The 15,763-nt window shown below is 36.0% G+C and overlaps 2 protein-coding genes across 3 annotated transcripts in view; one reads left to right on the top strand and one right to left on the bottom strand.

The window, feature by feature from the left end:
• LOC121643770 (corticotropin-releasing factor receptor 2) overlaps positions 1-7,273 on the top strand; it is a 43,519-nt gene extending 36,246 nt beyond the window's left edge. Inside the window, exons 7-12 of one of the 2 annotated variants that reach the window (XM_041991292.1) lie at positions 70-130; positions 212-284; positions 786-871; positions 4,889-5,024; positions 5,433-5,474; positions 7,087-7,273. In XM_041991292.1, the coding sequence (XP_041847226.1) occupies positions 70-130; positions 212-284; positions 786-871; positions 4,889-5,024; positions 5,433-5,474; positions 7,087-7,227 (539 nt within the window). In that variant the 3' untranslated portion in view covers positions 7,228-7,273. The remainder of the gene's footprint in view (positions 1-69; positions 131-211; positions 285-785; positions 872-4,888; positions 5,025-5,432; positions 5,475-7,086) is intronic. The other variant, XM_041991293.1, reaches the window with a different exon arrangement.
• A 5,037-nt stretch (positions 7,274-12,310) lies between these two features.
• myl13 (myosin, light chain 13) lies at positions 12,311-15,363 on the bottom strand. The gene is made up of 5 exons (XM_041992569.1): positions 15,187-15,363; positions 13,709-13,736; positions 13,163-13,312; positions 12,785-12,958; positions 12,311-12,713 (listed from the first exon to the last, which is right to left on the bottom strand). Exons 1-5 carry the CDS (start codon positions 15,286-15,288, stop codon positions 12,607-12,609), a joined length of 561 nt encoding a protein of 186 aa, XP_041848503.1. The 5' UTR covers positions 15,289-15,363; the 3' UTR covers positions 12,311-12,606.
• Between the last annotated feature and the right edge of the window lie 400 nt (positions 15,364-15,763).

The following is a 15,763-nucleotide window of genomic DNA, read 5'->3' as shown; positions in this document are numbered from 1 at the left end:
AATGTTCATTGTCCATATGCAGCAATATTTACATATTATATCTCACATACATGACTGCTTCTATTTCAGGTATTCCATGTCCTATAATCATAGCTTGGGCAATTGGAAAGTTGTATTATGAAAATGAACAGTGAGTATCAGGAGTTTAAAGCCATATATTTCTTGAATGTTTGCTGCAGTTTAACATACCTGTTTTTTTTTCTGTGAGCAGATGTTGGTTTGGAAAAGAACCTGGTAAATATATGGACTACATTTATCAGGGACCAGTTATCCTTGTGCTCCTGGTGAGCAGCAACAATTTTTACCCTTTTTCGTCAATGGCCTTTTTTTTTGGTTGCTTTTTTCTTAGCCTATAGCACACATTTGCTAGTAGGATAAGATGTATGATTCATAGTTTAAGGTGTAAGCTGATTAGAAAATAAGCTGCGAGCTCAGTGTCATAATAAAAGTAATTTCTGTGCAGCTTCTAGCTTTTAGACAGGTGAAATTAAACTTTCTGTCAGTTTGAGGTGCTTTCAAACATGAAGCAATGGCATTTATAGAAATACACGATGGTTTTGGAAAAGCCCTCACCAGCATGTAGTATTATAACAAGCAGTTCTGATGTGTGTATCCCCTTGTACTGTGCTTTGAGCTGTACTTTGACTTGTGTTGTCCTCTCTTCCCCCTGCTTAGTACTTAATGAGATGACTGTTCACACCAGATAATTGTTGTCTGTATACTCCAATGCAAGAAATTACCTCAGGTTTAAACTGATTAATTCTTGTCTTTTTATATTTATTTAGATAAACTTTGTATTCCTCTTCAACATAGTGAGAATTCTAATGACCAAATTACGAGCCTCAACCACATCTGAAACAATACAATACAGGTAAGCACTTGTGTAAAACATTATGCTTTTTCCTATAGTTTTTTTTTCCCTATTGACTGTCTTTTAGTGCCGTGAAGAATACATTTTGTCTGCGAAGGCTCATTTATAAAAAGTGTCTTGTGACTGAATTTCATACCATGCAGTGAGCTTAAATGTACTGTCTGTCTAAATAGATATATGCATTTAGTTATTTTCCAGGTCATTTTAGGCTAAGTACTATAGCAATTATTGGAGAAAATTAAAAACAACAATACCCTCAACCCTATTTCTATCAGTGGTCAGCAACTATATTTGACCTTGGGGTCAAATTTTTTCTGGCCATCTGAATGGTGGGCCAAAATTACATCTTCATCAAGCTGTTTTTCCTAATTAAACAAAACTTTTCATATCTACACTATTTAATCTTGTACAAAAGAATAATTCCATTTTTTTTTATTCAAATTACTGTGTTACTGCTTTGGCTGAACACTGTGTCTGCGTTATAAAACACACATCAGCCTGGTGATTATAATGTTGCTTTCTGTAATTACCCACTAACACTCTATCTTACAATAACTATTTTAAATGATAAATACTTTTCTGAGCCCAACTAACGTAGCCTATTGTTCATTTTAAGGATGTTTACTCTAAAATATATACATATGTGTATGTATGTATATATGTATATATATATATATATATATATATATATATATATATATATATATATATATATATATATGGTATATTTTTAACATTTTGTGGGAACTAGTGTCCTTTATTATTTAACAGGTAGATGAGAAAGTTGGTCAGGGAAACATTGGGATTGTACATGGTCTGGTAGCGCTTGAGGTGTCTGCTTTTCTAGGTGAACTAAACATCTGTGCAGTGTGTCAGACCAGCTGATGTGCTAAACGTTTCTCTTTCTCTCCCCCTTTCTTGCCCTTCCTTAAAGGGGCCACACTGTTTTTGGGCCACAGTGTAAACAGCACCATGTCTCTGAACATTGACACCTAAGTCTTGCAATCGTTTTTTTTTTTTTTTTTTTTTTAAATCATTGTAATCTGGTGGGCCAGATATTATTAAAAACCAAGCTTAATAGTAATATTAAGCTTTGTGGCCATTTCCTAAACAGTCTAATTTGAATTTCATTGAAGGCCAAGCCAAACACACCAGTAAAGCTATCCATACTAAGCAGTCCAACATCTTTGCTTCAACACCCTCTCCATCTGCCATCTAGAACAATGGTACACTGGCTGGGAACAGGCCCAGATTAATTTTACCATGTTTATGACTACCCCCCTTAAGCCTTCTAACACAACTAGTAGGTTGAATTTAGATCACTTATGCACAAAAATTATTACACCAACTTCACAAATGAGATATAATTCCTTGAGTTACACCACTTTGAAATAAACGTTTCATATCAGTTTTTGTGTTGAAAAATGCTTACCTACCAGCTAAATTTGTCCTCTAAACTCCCAAACCCCATATCCATTGCAGCCAAACTTGTTGAAGCAGGAAGTGAAGTCATATTTTGACAAAGCTGTTATATTACAGTCCAACTTGGTACAAAAACCCCACAGCCCAAAATAGAAATACTCATGCAATGTCAGAGGTCTCCAGTATGAGGAGCACAGTTTCAGGACCCTTGTCTTTTATGACAACATGACCGAACAACCTGATTTTTTTAAGCTTTTAGAGTCTACAAAGTCAAGACAGTAGTTAATTTTAATGTAAAAATATTAAACATACCCGCCATAAAACCACTGTAGAGTACTGGTTTATATTTTTTAAAGACTCACTACAAACCTTTTGTGATTTTCTCACTGACTTGCCCCCTTTCAATGGCTAATCTATCATCTAGCATCTATCTTGCATTTTACCTGTACTGTGAGATAAATGACAGTCTTAACTTGACTCTTGTCCTGTCTCTTTCTCTCTTTCTTTTCCTCTCTTCCTCTGGTAATGTATTCTTGTGTTTCTTTTCGTAATCAGCCACAGTGCACGTTAAAAATGACTGGTGTGTTTATGTCCGTTTGCTAGCATGCGATGCGTGCGTAAAGCAAAATTCGCATGCAAATTCACAGCGTCCCGAGTAAAAAAGTTGCATAGTGCAGTTTCTCCTCTTTGGGGTGCCACTGGGCAGCAATGGCTCCAGAAATGCAGATAACAGATGTTACTGTGCCATCAAACAAGTCGGGAATGGTGTTAAGGTGGGAAAGTTACATAATGTGTCTTTAAAAAAAAACAAACTTTACTATTCTTGAAAATGCATACTTTTCCTGGGTAAAAACCAACAAGCACACCTCTCTTTACAAAGTTTAAAATGATCAAATCCTTTAAATTTTTAAGGCAGTCAGATGAACAGTTCATAATATGATCTGTTCATGTGTGGATGTTGGTGACATTATCAGAGGTGCCAGCATCACAAAAAGATGGTTTGGGCAAAGAAATAATTTTTGTAAAAAAATGACATAGGCCATTATTTTAGGAAGGTGAGAAAAAGTTAGCAAATGGATTTGGGTTTTAAAACTGTCTACCAATTAAAGCCCAGTGGTAAAGCCATCAAAGTGAAAGTGAGATCTGCATTACCTCCAAATGTTGTATATAAAAGCTCATCTATTCCTGGAGCACAGAGGCAAGCACCTCATGGCCGGGCTTATGGGACCTGGTCGGGCTCAGCCCAAAAGGGTAACATGGGCCCCCCCTCCAATGTGCAAGTGCAATGTGAGTTGGGCAATGGTCAAAGACTGGAATATAGTCCAACTAGATACAATTGGACTCACCCTGATGCACAGCTTGAGCTCTGGAACCTCAAGAATGGCTGGACTCTCTTCCACTCTGGAGTTTCTCCTGGTGAGAGGTGCTGGGCAGCTGTGGGAATACTCGTTATCCCCTGGGATGTGATTTGGCGGACCCAGAAAAAGCGGAGGAAAATTAATGGATGCATCTATTACAGATGCTTTTAAAAAGATTTAATCATTTGATCATTTATGGAGAGGATCTGCAATAAGAAAAACACATGTTTTTTTTTTTTTTTCTGTTTGTTTTTTCATCCAATTTTTCACTTGCTTTTTTTAAGCTGCCATCAGGATTGTTTCCCTTTTTAGCTTCTTGGCTCTTGTACGAAGTTATTTTTATTTATTTATTTATTTTATTTTGTAACCTAACAAAGAGCCATTGGCTGAGATTAAGTTTTGAGTTAATACTGTGAAGGCTGTAAGGTTTTGGATTTAATATGTCTGTCATACTTAAGTCTTGTATTTGAGTGAAGGCAAGGCGGTTAGAGTGCTTTTTGCAAGATTCACTCCATTAACTGTTGGGGAAAAAAGTGAAAACCCACTCATATGTCAAGACTTGATGAGTGAGCAATAATAGTTTTGGTGTGAACCTGAAAGAGACTTCTTGTGCATCTGATGGTAAACTTGTTTTTAACACATGCTGCCAGTGTGTCAAGTGTACTTGTCTCCTTCGTAGGTTATTTCAAGAATGTGTAGTGCTTGCAGTGTCACAGCCTAGACTTTTCTAATTCAGGCTTTTCAGGCTTGTTTGGATTTATGATTGTCATTGTGAGCAATAAAGATTTAAGTGGGTGGAAGAAAAAGAATTCAAGTAAACTGTGAAAGCTTATTTGTAAGAACAATGTTCTGTCATCTGTTGATTGTTGCCCTGCCACATGTTACATTGATATTACTGTAAATATTTTCTTTGTTGTTGAAAAGTAGAAAGGCATGTCGATTATTTCTTGTGTTATTGCCCTTCCTGACAGCTCATTAGTAATCAACATGTTCCCTCTGGAAAAAAATGGTGTGCTATTGTATAAATTAAAATCAATTCATTAGTTGTTTATTGGTTTACAATAAGGAAACTTAGAAATAACATTATATATATATATATATATATATATATATATATATATATATATATATATATATATATATATATATATAACTCAGCTGACTCAGTTGACATTCAGCTTTCTATTTTTGTTGTTATGGAAATGAGGCTGTTGATGTTCCTTTTCTGTCTTCACAGAAAAGCAGTGAAAGCCACACTAGTCTTGCTACCTCTGCTGGGTATCACCTACATGCTGTTTTTTGTGAATCCGGGGGAGGACGATATCTCACAAATTGTTTTCATCTATTTCAACTCCTTTTTACAGTCCTTTCAGGTGAGAACATTGTTAATAATGCATTAGAAGAGTGGCAAACAATTATGAACCCACACACAATGTGTCAAATTACCATGTGAATTAATCTGAGGGTTTGATTGCAGAGCTGTATCATGTATTTAAGCAGGTTTTGAGCCTTCCTGTGGGAGGATAATTTAGGGTAGCATCCTGGCTGTGCTTACACATCCCTGCTGCCTTATGTTCAGTGCTCTCAGCTGTCAAGATTAACAGGACCATGTGGGCATGCTTTCTGCTCTATGGCTATTTTTTAATATATATATATCTTCCTATCTTCTGTGCTTAAGTGCTTTTTTTTTAGTAACAGCTCAATCTGAAATGTCTAAGTAAGTTGGAATGAGACAATATAGTCCTGTTCTGCTTCTAATGGCAATGTTTCTTTTTCTGCAGGGCTTCTTTGTTTCAGTGTTTTACTGCTTTCTAAACGGAGAGGTAAGTTACTGCGTGTGGCAAAAGACTGTCAGTAATGTGTTTCTGATTTATGATATTAATACAGTTCTAATTGGATCTGATTGATTGGCTTAGTAGTCTTTACTAATTAAACTCTTAATTACAATTTTTGCAGAAGTCAGACAGTGAAAGCTTTAACTGAAATGAATGCCAAAAGATTTTCTGTTTGTCATTGAAAATGTTATATGATGGTCCTTAACTGTGATAGAAAACCTTCTCTAAGCACTATCATTTCCCTTCTGATTAAAATTAAAGCAAATTCCCAGAATACCAGCAGCTGTTTGATAGTGATTAAAGCCAGTAAAAGGATTACATGTTTGATGCTAATTGTGACAAATTATGTATCCTGTTGCTGCTCCTCCCCATGCCTTTTGGGGATGGAGAGTTTGTGACTTTGATGAGGAATTAGGAATAACCTGAATATCCCTTGTTGCATAAATGTTTATTTTAATTAAAAACGGTTTATGAAAAGTGATTGTGGTGGATTCTGGGAACACTTTTGGTACTCACCACCACCATTTCAAGCCTATTTAATATGAAATAGCCTTGTCTCATCTCAAAATGTCTCTTTTACACCTTCTGTCATTTTGGGAAGCCAGTATTTAGTGTAAATCAAAATAACTTCATTTAGATTACTTTTTTTTTATCTTCTTCCCAACTTTCTTGAAATAAATATTTACTATTCCAGAGTCGTTTTAAGTCCGTGCTCTCTATTGGCTTCAGCAATATCAAAATACTTGGGCATTTTGGAAACAAGGAAACAGTCCACCAGTCTATTCTAATGCTAACCACTTAAGCTTTTTTTTATATAACATTAGGAAACTACTTGTGTAGTGTTTTTATGCCATTTTTCCATTTCTCCATTTCTTTTGGTAAGAGCTTGATTTGCCTCAGCATGTTTAATGTCTGCTAAATGAATACCAAAACATCACCAGTAGATCATACCATATACTTGATAACTATAATCAGTGGACCCAGATGAGGACCCTGTAGGACACTGGAGGAGGTGTGGCGGGCAAATAATACCAAGCAGATAGACCACCATCTTTACTGTACATACTAACAAAATTTTAAAAACTTTTTAAAACAATGTCAGATTAGAATAAACCTAGGTTGTATTTTTCTGCCATGTTGGATTTCATGGAAAAAGAAATTAAAAACGGGAACAGCTTTGCAACTGTTTAATTTATCAGCACAACAGCAAACTTTTTTTTTATGCATGTGGCACCCCTATATCTGCTCAGAGACACACGGGTCATGTGATGTGACAATACAGCCCCCCCCCCCCCCCCCCCCCCCCCCCCCCGCACACTAGCTTAAAGCACATGATGTGTGACATCTGTGTCTTTAATCCATGCAATAAAACTAAATAGCTGCCAACATTAAACTATAAATGTCATTCAGCTTTCTGGTTGAAGCTTCATATCCAATAAATGGGAAGATTGGTGCAAATCTTCTCCTTCACACATTAAAAGAATTCTGTAAAATTGTTGTTCATCTAAGAAAAACATTACATTATTGTGTCTTTTCTTCATCTCTGTATTTGTGTAAGATTCACAATATATTTTTGTACTGTTCGTCCTCAACATTTCAGGTCCGTTCTGCTGTCAGGAAACGTTGGCATCGCTGGCAGGACAACCATGCTCTTCGAGTTCGAGTAGCACGAGCCATGTCCATCCCCACTTCTCCTACCCGGATTAGCTTTCACAGCATCAAACAGACTACAGCTGTGTGAGCCAGGGAACAAACACATTATCTTCACTGACATGTTGTTAGTATCCAAGTGATTTTCAAAACAGACAGATTCTTCTACTGTAACTTAATGTGCCTGAATGCTGAGGATATTTCTCTCTGCCTGGTGACATTTCCATTGAACATTAAGTAAGCTATTTCTCAGATTATTCATTTTATTATAATGTTTAATACATAGGTGTGGGGTTTGAGTTTGTCTGAAGATTAACAACAGAAGCATGGGATCATCATCACACCGCAGCAAATTGTTCTGTGTTCTTATCCCTGCCATCTTGCTGCTTAGAGTTTATCAGTGGCTCACTGTAATCCCACAGGATTTGCAGCTGATACTCGTATCCATACTGCTCGATTGTGACTTTAAAAGAAGACAACCACTTATACTAGAGATTTGATTTACCACAATGCAAGTATTTGACTGGTCTATCATCAAAGTGTTAAATATGAGCTAAATGCTCTGATGCTTTGGCACCAACAAGTTTTTATTCCTTTCTTTCTTTTGATGTGTTCTCAGACGACTTTAAGTTAAGTCCTATTTCTTTAATTCTGCGATTTCTTATAAAACAGGAGGTTCTTACTTCAACTGTCCTCCAGCTATTTGTTCCCACCATAATTTGTAACTTCCTCTTTGTAAGAGCGAAAAGACAAGAGGGTGTCAACAGAAAAAGCAATTTAATGCATGAAGTGTTTGAGCTCCCTTAGGCCATTAGGTAAGCGGCCCCATGTCAAAGCTCTTTTCCCGACAAAATTTTATATATTTATATAATTATATATATATATATATATATATATATATATATATATATATTAAGAGAAAGTTATTCTTAGTCATTTATGTAATGTATGCATACAGTAGTGTGGATTTACCATACATGCACAGTAAAAGCAGATTAAATTCTTTTGGCTTTGTGACATCCTTGTGGCTTTCTCATAATCAGTGTCACAACTAAGCTCCTGCCCCTAAAGATAAAAGGCTTGATGCAGAAAATGACTCTCTTCCTCTAAAGACTTGCTGTGGTCAGTACTGTCTGAATGTAATTCCAGCTCTTATGTCTCCCAAGGCTTATCAGACAACAGTAATGCAAACAGTCATGTGTCTGCTTTGGCAAACTACAAATAAACTTGTATTTTTTGCTGCCGATTAACAGGGGACAGGAAATATGTATTTTGAAAGGGATTACAAAGATTTAAAAGCCCAAATTATGTTGCAAGCTTAAGTTTTTATGCTTAAATTCCTTAGTGTGGCACCACATTAATTGCGTAACTCTTTGTCTTTCATGTAAGATGGTATGATTCAGAATGTTAAAAAAATTACATTTGCAAAATATGTTTGTGCATTTTGATGTTTTGATATATATATATATATATATATATATATATATATATATATATATATATATATATATATATATATATATATATATATATGTATATGTATAGATATATGTATATATGTGTGTGTGTGTGTGTGTGTGTGTGTGTGTGCGTGTGTGTGTGTGTGTGTAGTAACTCTGGACCTGGGTTAGCTGTTTTCTCCACAGTTGTGATATTTCCCCCTCTCTTTTTTTCTAAATAAAAATATTTTTATTCATTTTAATCTCTATTAATTATCCAGATTTTCACTTTTCAAAATGTACAATGTTGTCTTAGTAGAGTAAATTGATTTATTTATTTACATTTGCATTGATTTTGGATTTAAAAATGTAAAAGAAAACCAACAAAAAACTTTTTAAAGACGTGTTGAAGGGTGTTGTACAGATTATAAAATACTATCACCTCTTCATGTAAAATATGCTTTTGATATTTGTATTTTGTAAATATTTGTATTTTGTACATTGTTGCAGACAGTTGTCAGTGTTCTGCTTGGTTGGACTGATGGTAGTTGGTATATTAAATATTGATCAGTTAAGAGTGATTTGATGTAAATATTTTACCTGCATAGCTGCGACGTCAATTTGTGCAGCAGCAACATTGCACAACTTTCCACGACCTCATTATGTTCCACCAACATTAAAGGACTACGTAACATTAGCTGTGAAACAGTTTCATAAACAAACATAGAAAATAATTAGTTCTAACTCACCAAAGAGACAACCCATGTTTACCAATGCACATTTTTTAATCATCTGAATATTTTTTTACTGCCACTGGACTTTGTTGACCAAATCTTTTGATCTTTATACATTAGTTACTGTACCTGAAATGTAATCAACACAGTTTGATGTATTTTAGCCGATTTTAATAAAAACTCCTTGTTGAACCACCCATGCTGCCTTATAAACAAAAGGATTTTTGTAAGAAGGAAGTTATTGTCTCTATACATTTATGTATTATTGTGCTATAGCTGTACACCTGTACCTGTACACATAAAGAAGAACATTCATTTAAATAAAAAATATACTGTTAATGTTTTCTCTTTGACTCTTTGTTTTAAGGATGATTTTAGAGAGAAATGTTATAATAAATTTAGCTCACGTTGCATCATTTTTCTTCCTTGATGCTGAGCTGTCAGTGACATTTGCCACAGATTACATGAATATCTAAGTGACTCATTTGCTACTCAAATCCAAGTACACCATCAAATAAATTCAGCACTTTTGGTTCATCCAAACAATCATTCATGTGATGGAGAGGAGTCCAGCATCACTATCTCTGTGGCATGCAATCGGCTGACTTGTAAACATAGCAAATAAAGATATAAAAAAATGAAATTATAGTAAATTAATCATGGAAGGGAAGATGCCCTGAGAGAGTGCCTGCTAGATGTAGTTTCAAATATTTCAGGCTGGATTGGAGTGAAATGGAGCAGAAACTACAGCCTTTGCCCAAGACCCTCAGGACTCCTCGATTTATACATCCTCAAATAAAGAGGCAGGATTCTAATGCAGGCTTGTTGTGTTAACTAATGCTTTTGATTGTTATCAGTAGTATGAAAGGGTCTCCCATAGGATGAATTATTTGACCTGAATTATCTTGTTTCTATATAAGATTGCATTTCACCAATACTGAACTCAGCTAAAAAGATTTGACGGGTAATCCAAGGCTTGTCCTAAACCAAAAACATTATATTGTACACCCTGTAACCCAAAAGAACAAAACGTGTAATGTAATCAAAGACTAATCTGTTATCAACATAAAGCTTTATTTATTTTATAACGCAGACATTTAATTTGATCCTTTATAAGGCCTCTCTGCTAATTTTACACATAGAAGTAGTTTGGAGGAAAAATATAATCTGTAGCTCTGGAGGAGCTTTGTTAACAACAGTCTTAAGACAACACATTTGTGTTAAAGTAAGCTTGCAGCATCACAAAGTGGGAGTGTAAAAGACTGAGACATATTTACAAGGCCGAAGGGTCTAAAAAGAAAGATGTTCCTGCTGGTGTTGGGAGATCCAAGGTCTAAATTTAGAGCCTGACTCACACTAGAAAACTATTGAGAAAAAAAAAAAAAAGAAAAAAGAAAATTATTAGAATATCTTTCGACTAAATCATCTTAGAGAGTTTTCTAGTTGATCCTAAGTGACTGAGATTCTCTCTCTCTCTGTCCACTTAATTGTAAAACTATAAATCAGTCTGTATTAGCTTAAATCAACTTAATACAGCCTACTATTTATGGTGTGGTTTCCCACTGTGTAATTCCTCAATTAAGAATGTAATGTGATCATATGAATCAGAGCATGTAGGATATTTTCAATTTCTTCCAGTTCTTATATTAAAGGAGAAGAGAATAGCGAAAGCAGAAACAGATCTGTGACTAATTTGTAATTATCTTGACTAAAGAAAATTGGTTTGAGTGGATCTACATTAGGAAATAGTGGAAAATATAAGAAACATTCATTGAGCTTCTTACAAAACTGAGTAATAATAACTGTCATCCCATTTACAACAAACAGACTCACATTAGCTAGTTTTAGTTGTCACCTGGGGTGCGTTCCAGAGGGCAGGTTCATCAAGCTCTGAGTCTCAACTTGAGCTCTGAGCAGCACACAGAGTCACTTTCACAGTTATTACAGGAGCTGACCCAGTTTGACTTGCCTCTCTTGAACAAAAACATTCCCCCTATCTGGTGGTGGCATTTACTAAAACCATTCTTTGGAACACACCTAAGCTGGCGCAAATCTGCTCTTACTGAGATACCAGTAGAGGGGTTTAAGTCTGCTTGGTAAAAAGGCATGGAGATAAACAAGCAAAGCTAAGGAAAAGTTTAAGTGGCTATTTCGCCTCTGAGGTAAATCTAAGTCTGTGACTGACAGGATCAAATGGAAATTTATATGCATTTTTAATTTAATTGAATTTCGTGACATGTGATGGGTTGTGACACTTTAACTTTAGAGCGTTGGTATTCTGACATTTGTCTGAGAAAAACTGAGCTAAAGCTGTGAATCTGCTTCTGCAATAAAGGGATCAAAGACCACAAGCAAGATGTCAAGATTTTCCCATTAATTCTGCTAAAGGACGGATACTGACTTCATCCAAGTGTATGTAGAAATCCTCCGTTTAAAATCAAAGAGAAATTGTTGAACAACAACACCATCTTTTGGCGTAATTAGGTAAGTACTACTTGCCCTTAAAAGTCCTTTCAAAATTAGGATATTCATATTTTACTGGCTTCAAAGAATATTTTGTAATCTGCTTATGAAACACTGTGTTTTTGTATGCAACTACATGTTTTATTGAGATATGTTCAACTTAAGATTTGAACGTTTTCTATGCAAACACATTATTTTTGTTGAGAAACACCCTTAATAAATAAATAAGTTTATATATGTATGTCTCTGTGTGAGAGAGTCACTTAACTGTATGTAAATCTAATAAATAGTACAATAGTAGGCTACAATAGTTTTGTAGAGACAGAGATATTCTTATTTTGCTATATTGCTGTAGCTGGTTGGTTCAAACCCATTTTCTTGTATTGACTGTTTTGGGGAAGCTAAAAAAAAAGTTGATTTCTTTGTCCTCTCTCCCTCTATCAGAAGTCTTGCTGAGATTCTTTTCAAGCACAGTTTGGATGTTATGTGAAAAAAAGCACACAATGAGGCGCTACGGAGCTTTGGTCCGTAAAACAGGTCACCATTAAAATAAATGGATTTATTTACCATGTTTTATAAAATGTAAAGGGGTGCACAACATTGGCATAAGGAGCATTAGAAAAACAAGGTGAAATATTTCTGAGTTAGATCTATTCATGATGTATGAAAATGAAAAATATACAGGATGTGATTTACAGAAATATAAAGATTTTCTGCTGTTGTGAATTCTTGCTTTTCCAGGGGAGGAAAAACAAACTCATTACACCCTCATTTCAATATGTCCTTGAATGTAGCACCAGAATGACGATGAGGCTGAAATGAACATGTACCCCTTTAGGATGCCATAATGTACTTTACAAAAGCTTCATAATTTATGCAACCATTGGCATCTTCTTGGTTTTGCATCAACTGCTCCACCTCATCCTCTCTCATCTTCTCACCTGAAACCAAGACAACTGTCAGCTTTGTAAATTTGTTCATGACTTTATTGCATAAAGACTGTTCTACTCACCTAGTGTTGCCAGAACGTGTCTGAGTTCAGCACCCATGACTGTACCATTTCCCTCCTTGTCAAATACTCTCAGACCCTCTACGAAGTCTTCAAATGTTCCACGGTCCTTGGCCTTGCAAATGTGTTGGTGAATGGGTAGGAACTGGTCAAAATCAAGCATCTTAGTCTGCATATCTGTGGAAAGTGGTAAATTTGCTGACTTGAAGGTCGAAAAAGGAAAAACAAAATGGCTAGGCAGCTTTACAGTCATGTAAAACTTCATTTTGATATGTCTGCATTTGTAGGGCACTGCCTTTGGATCACATCCAACGCAGACCATTAACACCAGTCTGAATGGTGCACATAAAGCAGAATAGTCCAGCTGGCCAAACAACTAACCTTCAGCTTTGGGCTTTCCAAGGACATACATGATCTCTGCATTAGTAGGATTCTGGCCCAAAGCCCTGATTAGGTCGCCACACTGGGCATAAGTGATTTTCATCTCACTGGTTGGTGTTCGGTCAAACAGTTGGAAAGCATCTTTGAAATCTGTGAAAAAAAATAAAATAAAGGAGATTATTACTTCTGGTTTCTTCTCATTTCTCCTCGTCTGAAAGCACTTGCAGAATCTTCATGGAAAGACCCTGAAGATGCTGCCTGTTTGGCAAAGTAATGACGAAAGTGTATTTTCCAAGTATGTCAAAGCCAGAAGAGTTCCGCTCTAATTTGGCTGATGTGTACCTCAAACCTTTTTGGGGGATAGACTTAGATGGATGTGATGATTTTAAAATAATACCATGTCTGATCTAGTGTATCACCAGCTGTTGCTGAATGTTTTTCACACTTTGATGGAGTGCATGATCACATAAACCATTTATTCTCTCTATAAATAACTGACAGTCCATGCAACGCAGATGACAAATGGAGCAGCCATCTAAGCCTTACCCTCAATTTGTTCCGGGGTGAATTCCAGCTGAGAAAAGATAAAGCAAACAAAGCAGTTAGAGTAAACAGAGCAACGGAGCAGAAAAAAAAATCATTGCAAAAAAGCATGATGATCTTGCCCCCACCTTCATCATGCCACTCCAATAGATTGAATTACGGGCATCATGTGGTCTGATGATAGTGCATTGCCTCTCAGTGACCTTGGGCCTCATGCCCCATTCTTTCTAGATGTGACCTGGCCACTACTCTCAGCTTCATTTGAATTATTTTTAGGTTTGTGGCAAGAGTTGTTAGTACTCTAACTCCACCAGAATGTAACATAGTTGGGATATTATGATAATATACTCCTAATAGTGTTATAGATTTTGCAAATTTAAGTTTAAAGAATGGATTAAATTATTCAGTTATAACAACATGGATTACTAAGATTTAACAAAGCATGTGACTAAAGAACTCCTATTTCTCCCCTAAATTTTTCTAACTTTTCTAAAGTGAAAATTTGGAAAAGAAATTATTTCTGTATAAGAGTAGTTTCACATAACCAACCTAAAATATTATAAGTGAATATAGGTGAATATAGTAAAGTCATATAAAAGAATATAGGAAGAAGTTTCCTAAACTTATGCAAGATAGCATTTTGGTGTTTTAATTAAAAAAAATCTAAATGTTAAATCCACTGTTCTCCAGTTAAAAAGTAACAATTCCAGTATTTTACTTTTTTAACTTTACATAGGTAATATAAATTTTGGATTACATTCGGCCCATGCTCTAAGTTTCAGTCAAATGTCTGGCTTTCTACAAACCTCTATAAAGCTGTGAAAACATTTTCTAAACCTTATCTAAGCATATTTAAAGATGGATGGAGGTGGCTATAATTATCTGTGTTTGCTTTCTTCTGGTTTTTCCTCCGTTTTTTGCCCTCTGAAGAATGGTTCGGGTGGTCTGCCATTCACAACATAATGAAAATCATATTTTGTGGCTTTAACCGCAGTCCATTGTAACATGGCAACTTGCTCAACCAGGAAAACATTTATCCACCAGGAAGGGGCCAAGTCAGCAGAAGACAAAATTTCCATGATGTCTGAAGCACCATTTACATCTTTTCTAACTGCAGAACACATATAAAGAGGTGCTTCTGCAGTTTAATACATATTCTGTAAAGCTGTAAAAAGATAAGGATTAGGACAATGAAAAGTCTTGTAATTAGTACAGTTTGGCTTGCAGTGGCAAGTTTAAGTCACATGGGGTCTCTGATGTACTTCAAACATGGACTGATAATCTTTAACCACTTCCAATAAATCCTAAAAACAATCCTAAGAATATAGCTGCAAGATTTATCTGCACAGTGGTTAACTTGGAAATAGAGAGAGAGAGAGAGAGAGAGAGAAAGAAGCAGGGTAAATAACTTGAACACTATCTCTTACTTCATTTAATGTACATTATCTCTGCATCAGTAAATATGGATTTTAATGGTTTACCGTCACTGTTGCTGGGTCAAAGTCCGGAGTCTTGGGGCGCTCTGGCTCTGGGGGCTTGGCTGGTGTAGCCGGCTTTGGCTCTTCCTTCTTCTTAGGGGCCATGGCTAAGGGCACTCAAGACTGACACAGTAGAGCGATCCTGGACACTGTGGGCAGAGGTGGGCAATTAAAGCCCCTTTATCCACTTCACAGGTGTCACCTCCACCCCCCTTTCATACCCAACCATTCTGCCAACAACAGTGGGGAGGACTATAAAAGGATATGCCTTTGTGCTTCTATTTAAGACAAAGGTTGTTGTTGTGTGTGTCTGTCTGTGTATGTGTGAACACATTGGGATATAGATAATGGAAAACTATATTAGCTGAAATCCCAGGGCTGGAACCCTCTATTAAACAGGCTATTTTAATCAGCACAAGTGAGGCCTCCTGCAACCTCAACAATCTTCAACCATTGACCTTGCAGGGTGAAGTGTGGAGGTTATTAGTGAGGAGGGGATGAAGAAATTGATGATTGCTGAACAAGAGAGGAAGGTGTTGAAATTCATGTGCCACAAAGCTGTGTGATGAGCAGCAATTAT

Source organism: Melanotaenia boesemani, chromosome 8 (assembly GCF_017639745.1).
Source record: "Melanotaenia boesemani isolate fMelBoe1 chromosome 8, fMelBoe1.pri, whole genome shotgun sequence".
Classification (NCBI taxonomy): domain Eukaryota; kingdom Metazoa; phylum Chordata; class Actinopteri; order Atheriniformes; family Melanotaeniidae; genus Melanotaenia; species Melanotaenia boesemani.
This window is presented reverse-complemented; position numbering and strand designations above follow the sequence as displayed.

Bases quoted from the DNA above. Each gene is read 5' to 3' on its own strand.
- myl13 (XM_041992569.1), bottom strand. From the start codon at position 15,288: ATGGCCCCTAAGAAGAAGGAAGAGCCAAAGCCGGCTACACCAGCCAAG. The intron at 13,737-15,186 runs GTAAACCATTAA...ATCTTTTCTCAG, and splicing joins TTGACCCAGCAACAGTGACG to CTGGAATTCACCCCGGAACA. The intron at 12,714-12,784 runs GTGAGTAGAACA...TCTTGGTTTCAG, and splicing joins ACACGTTCTGGCAACACTAG to GTGAGAAGATGAGAGAGGAT.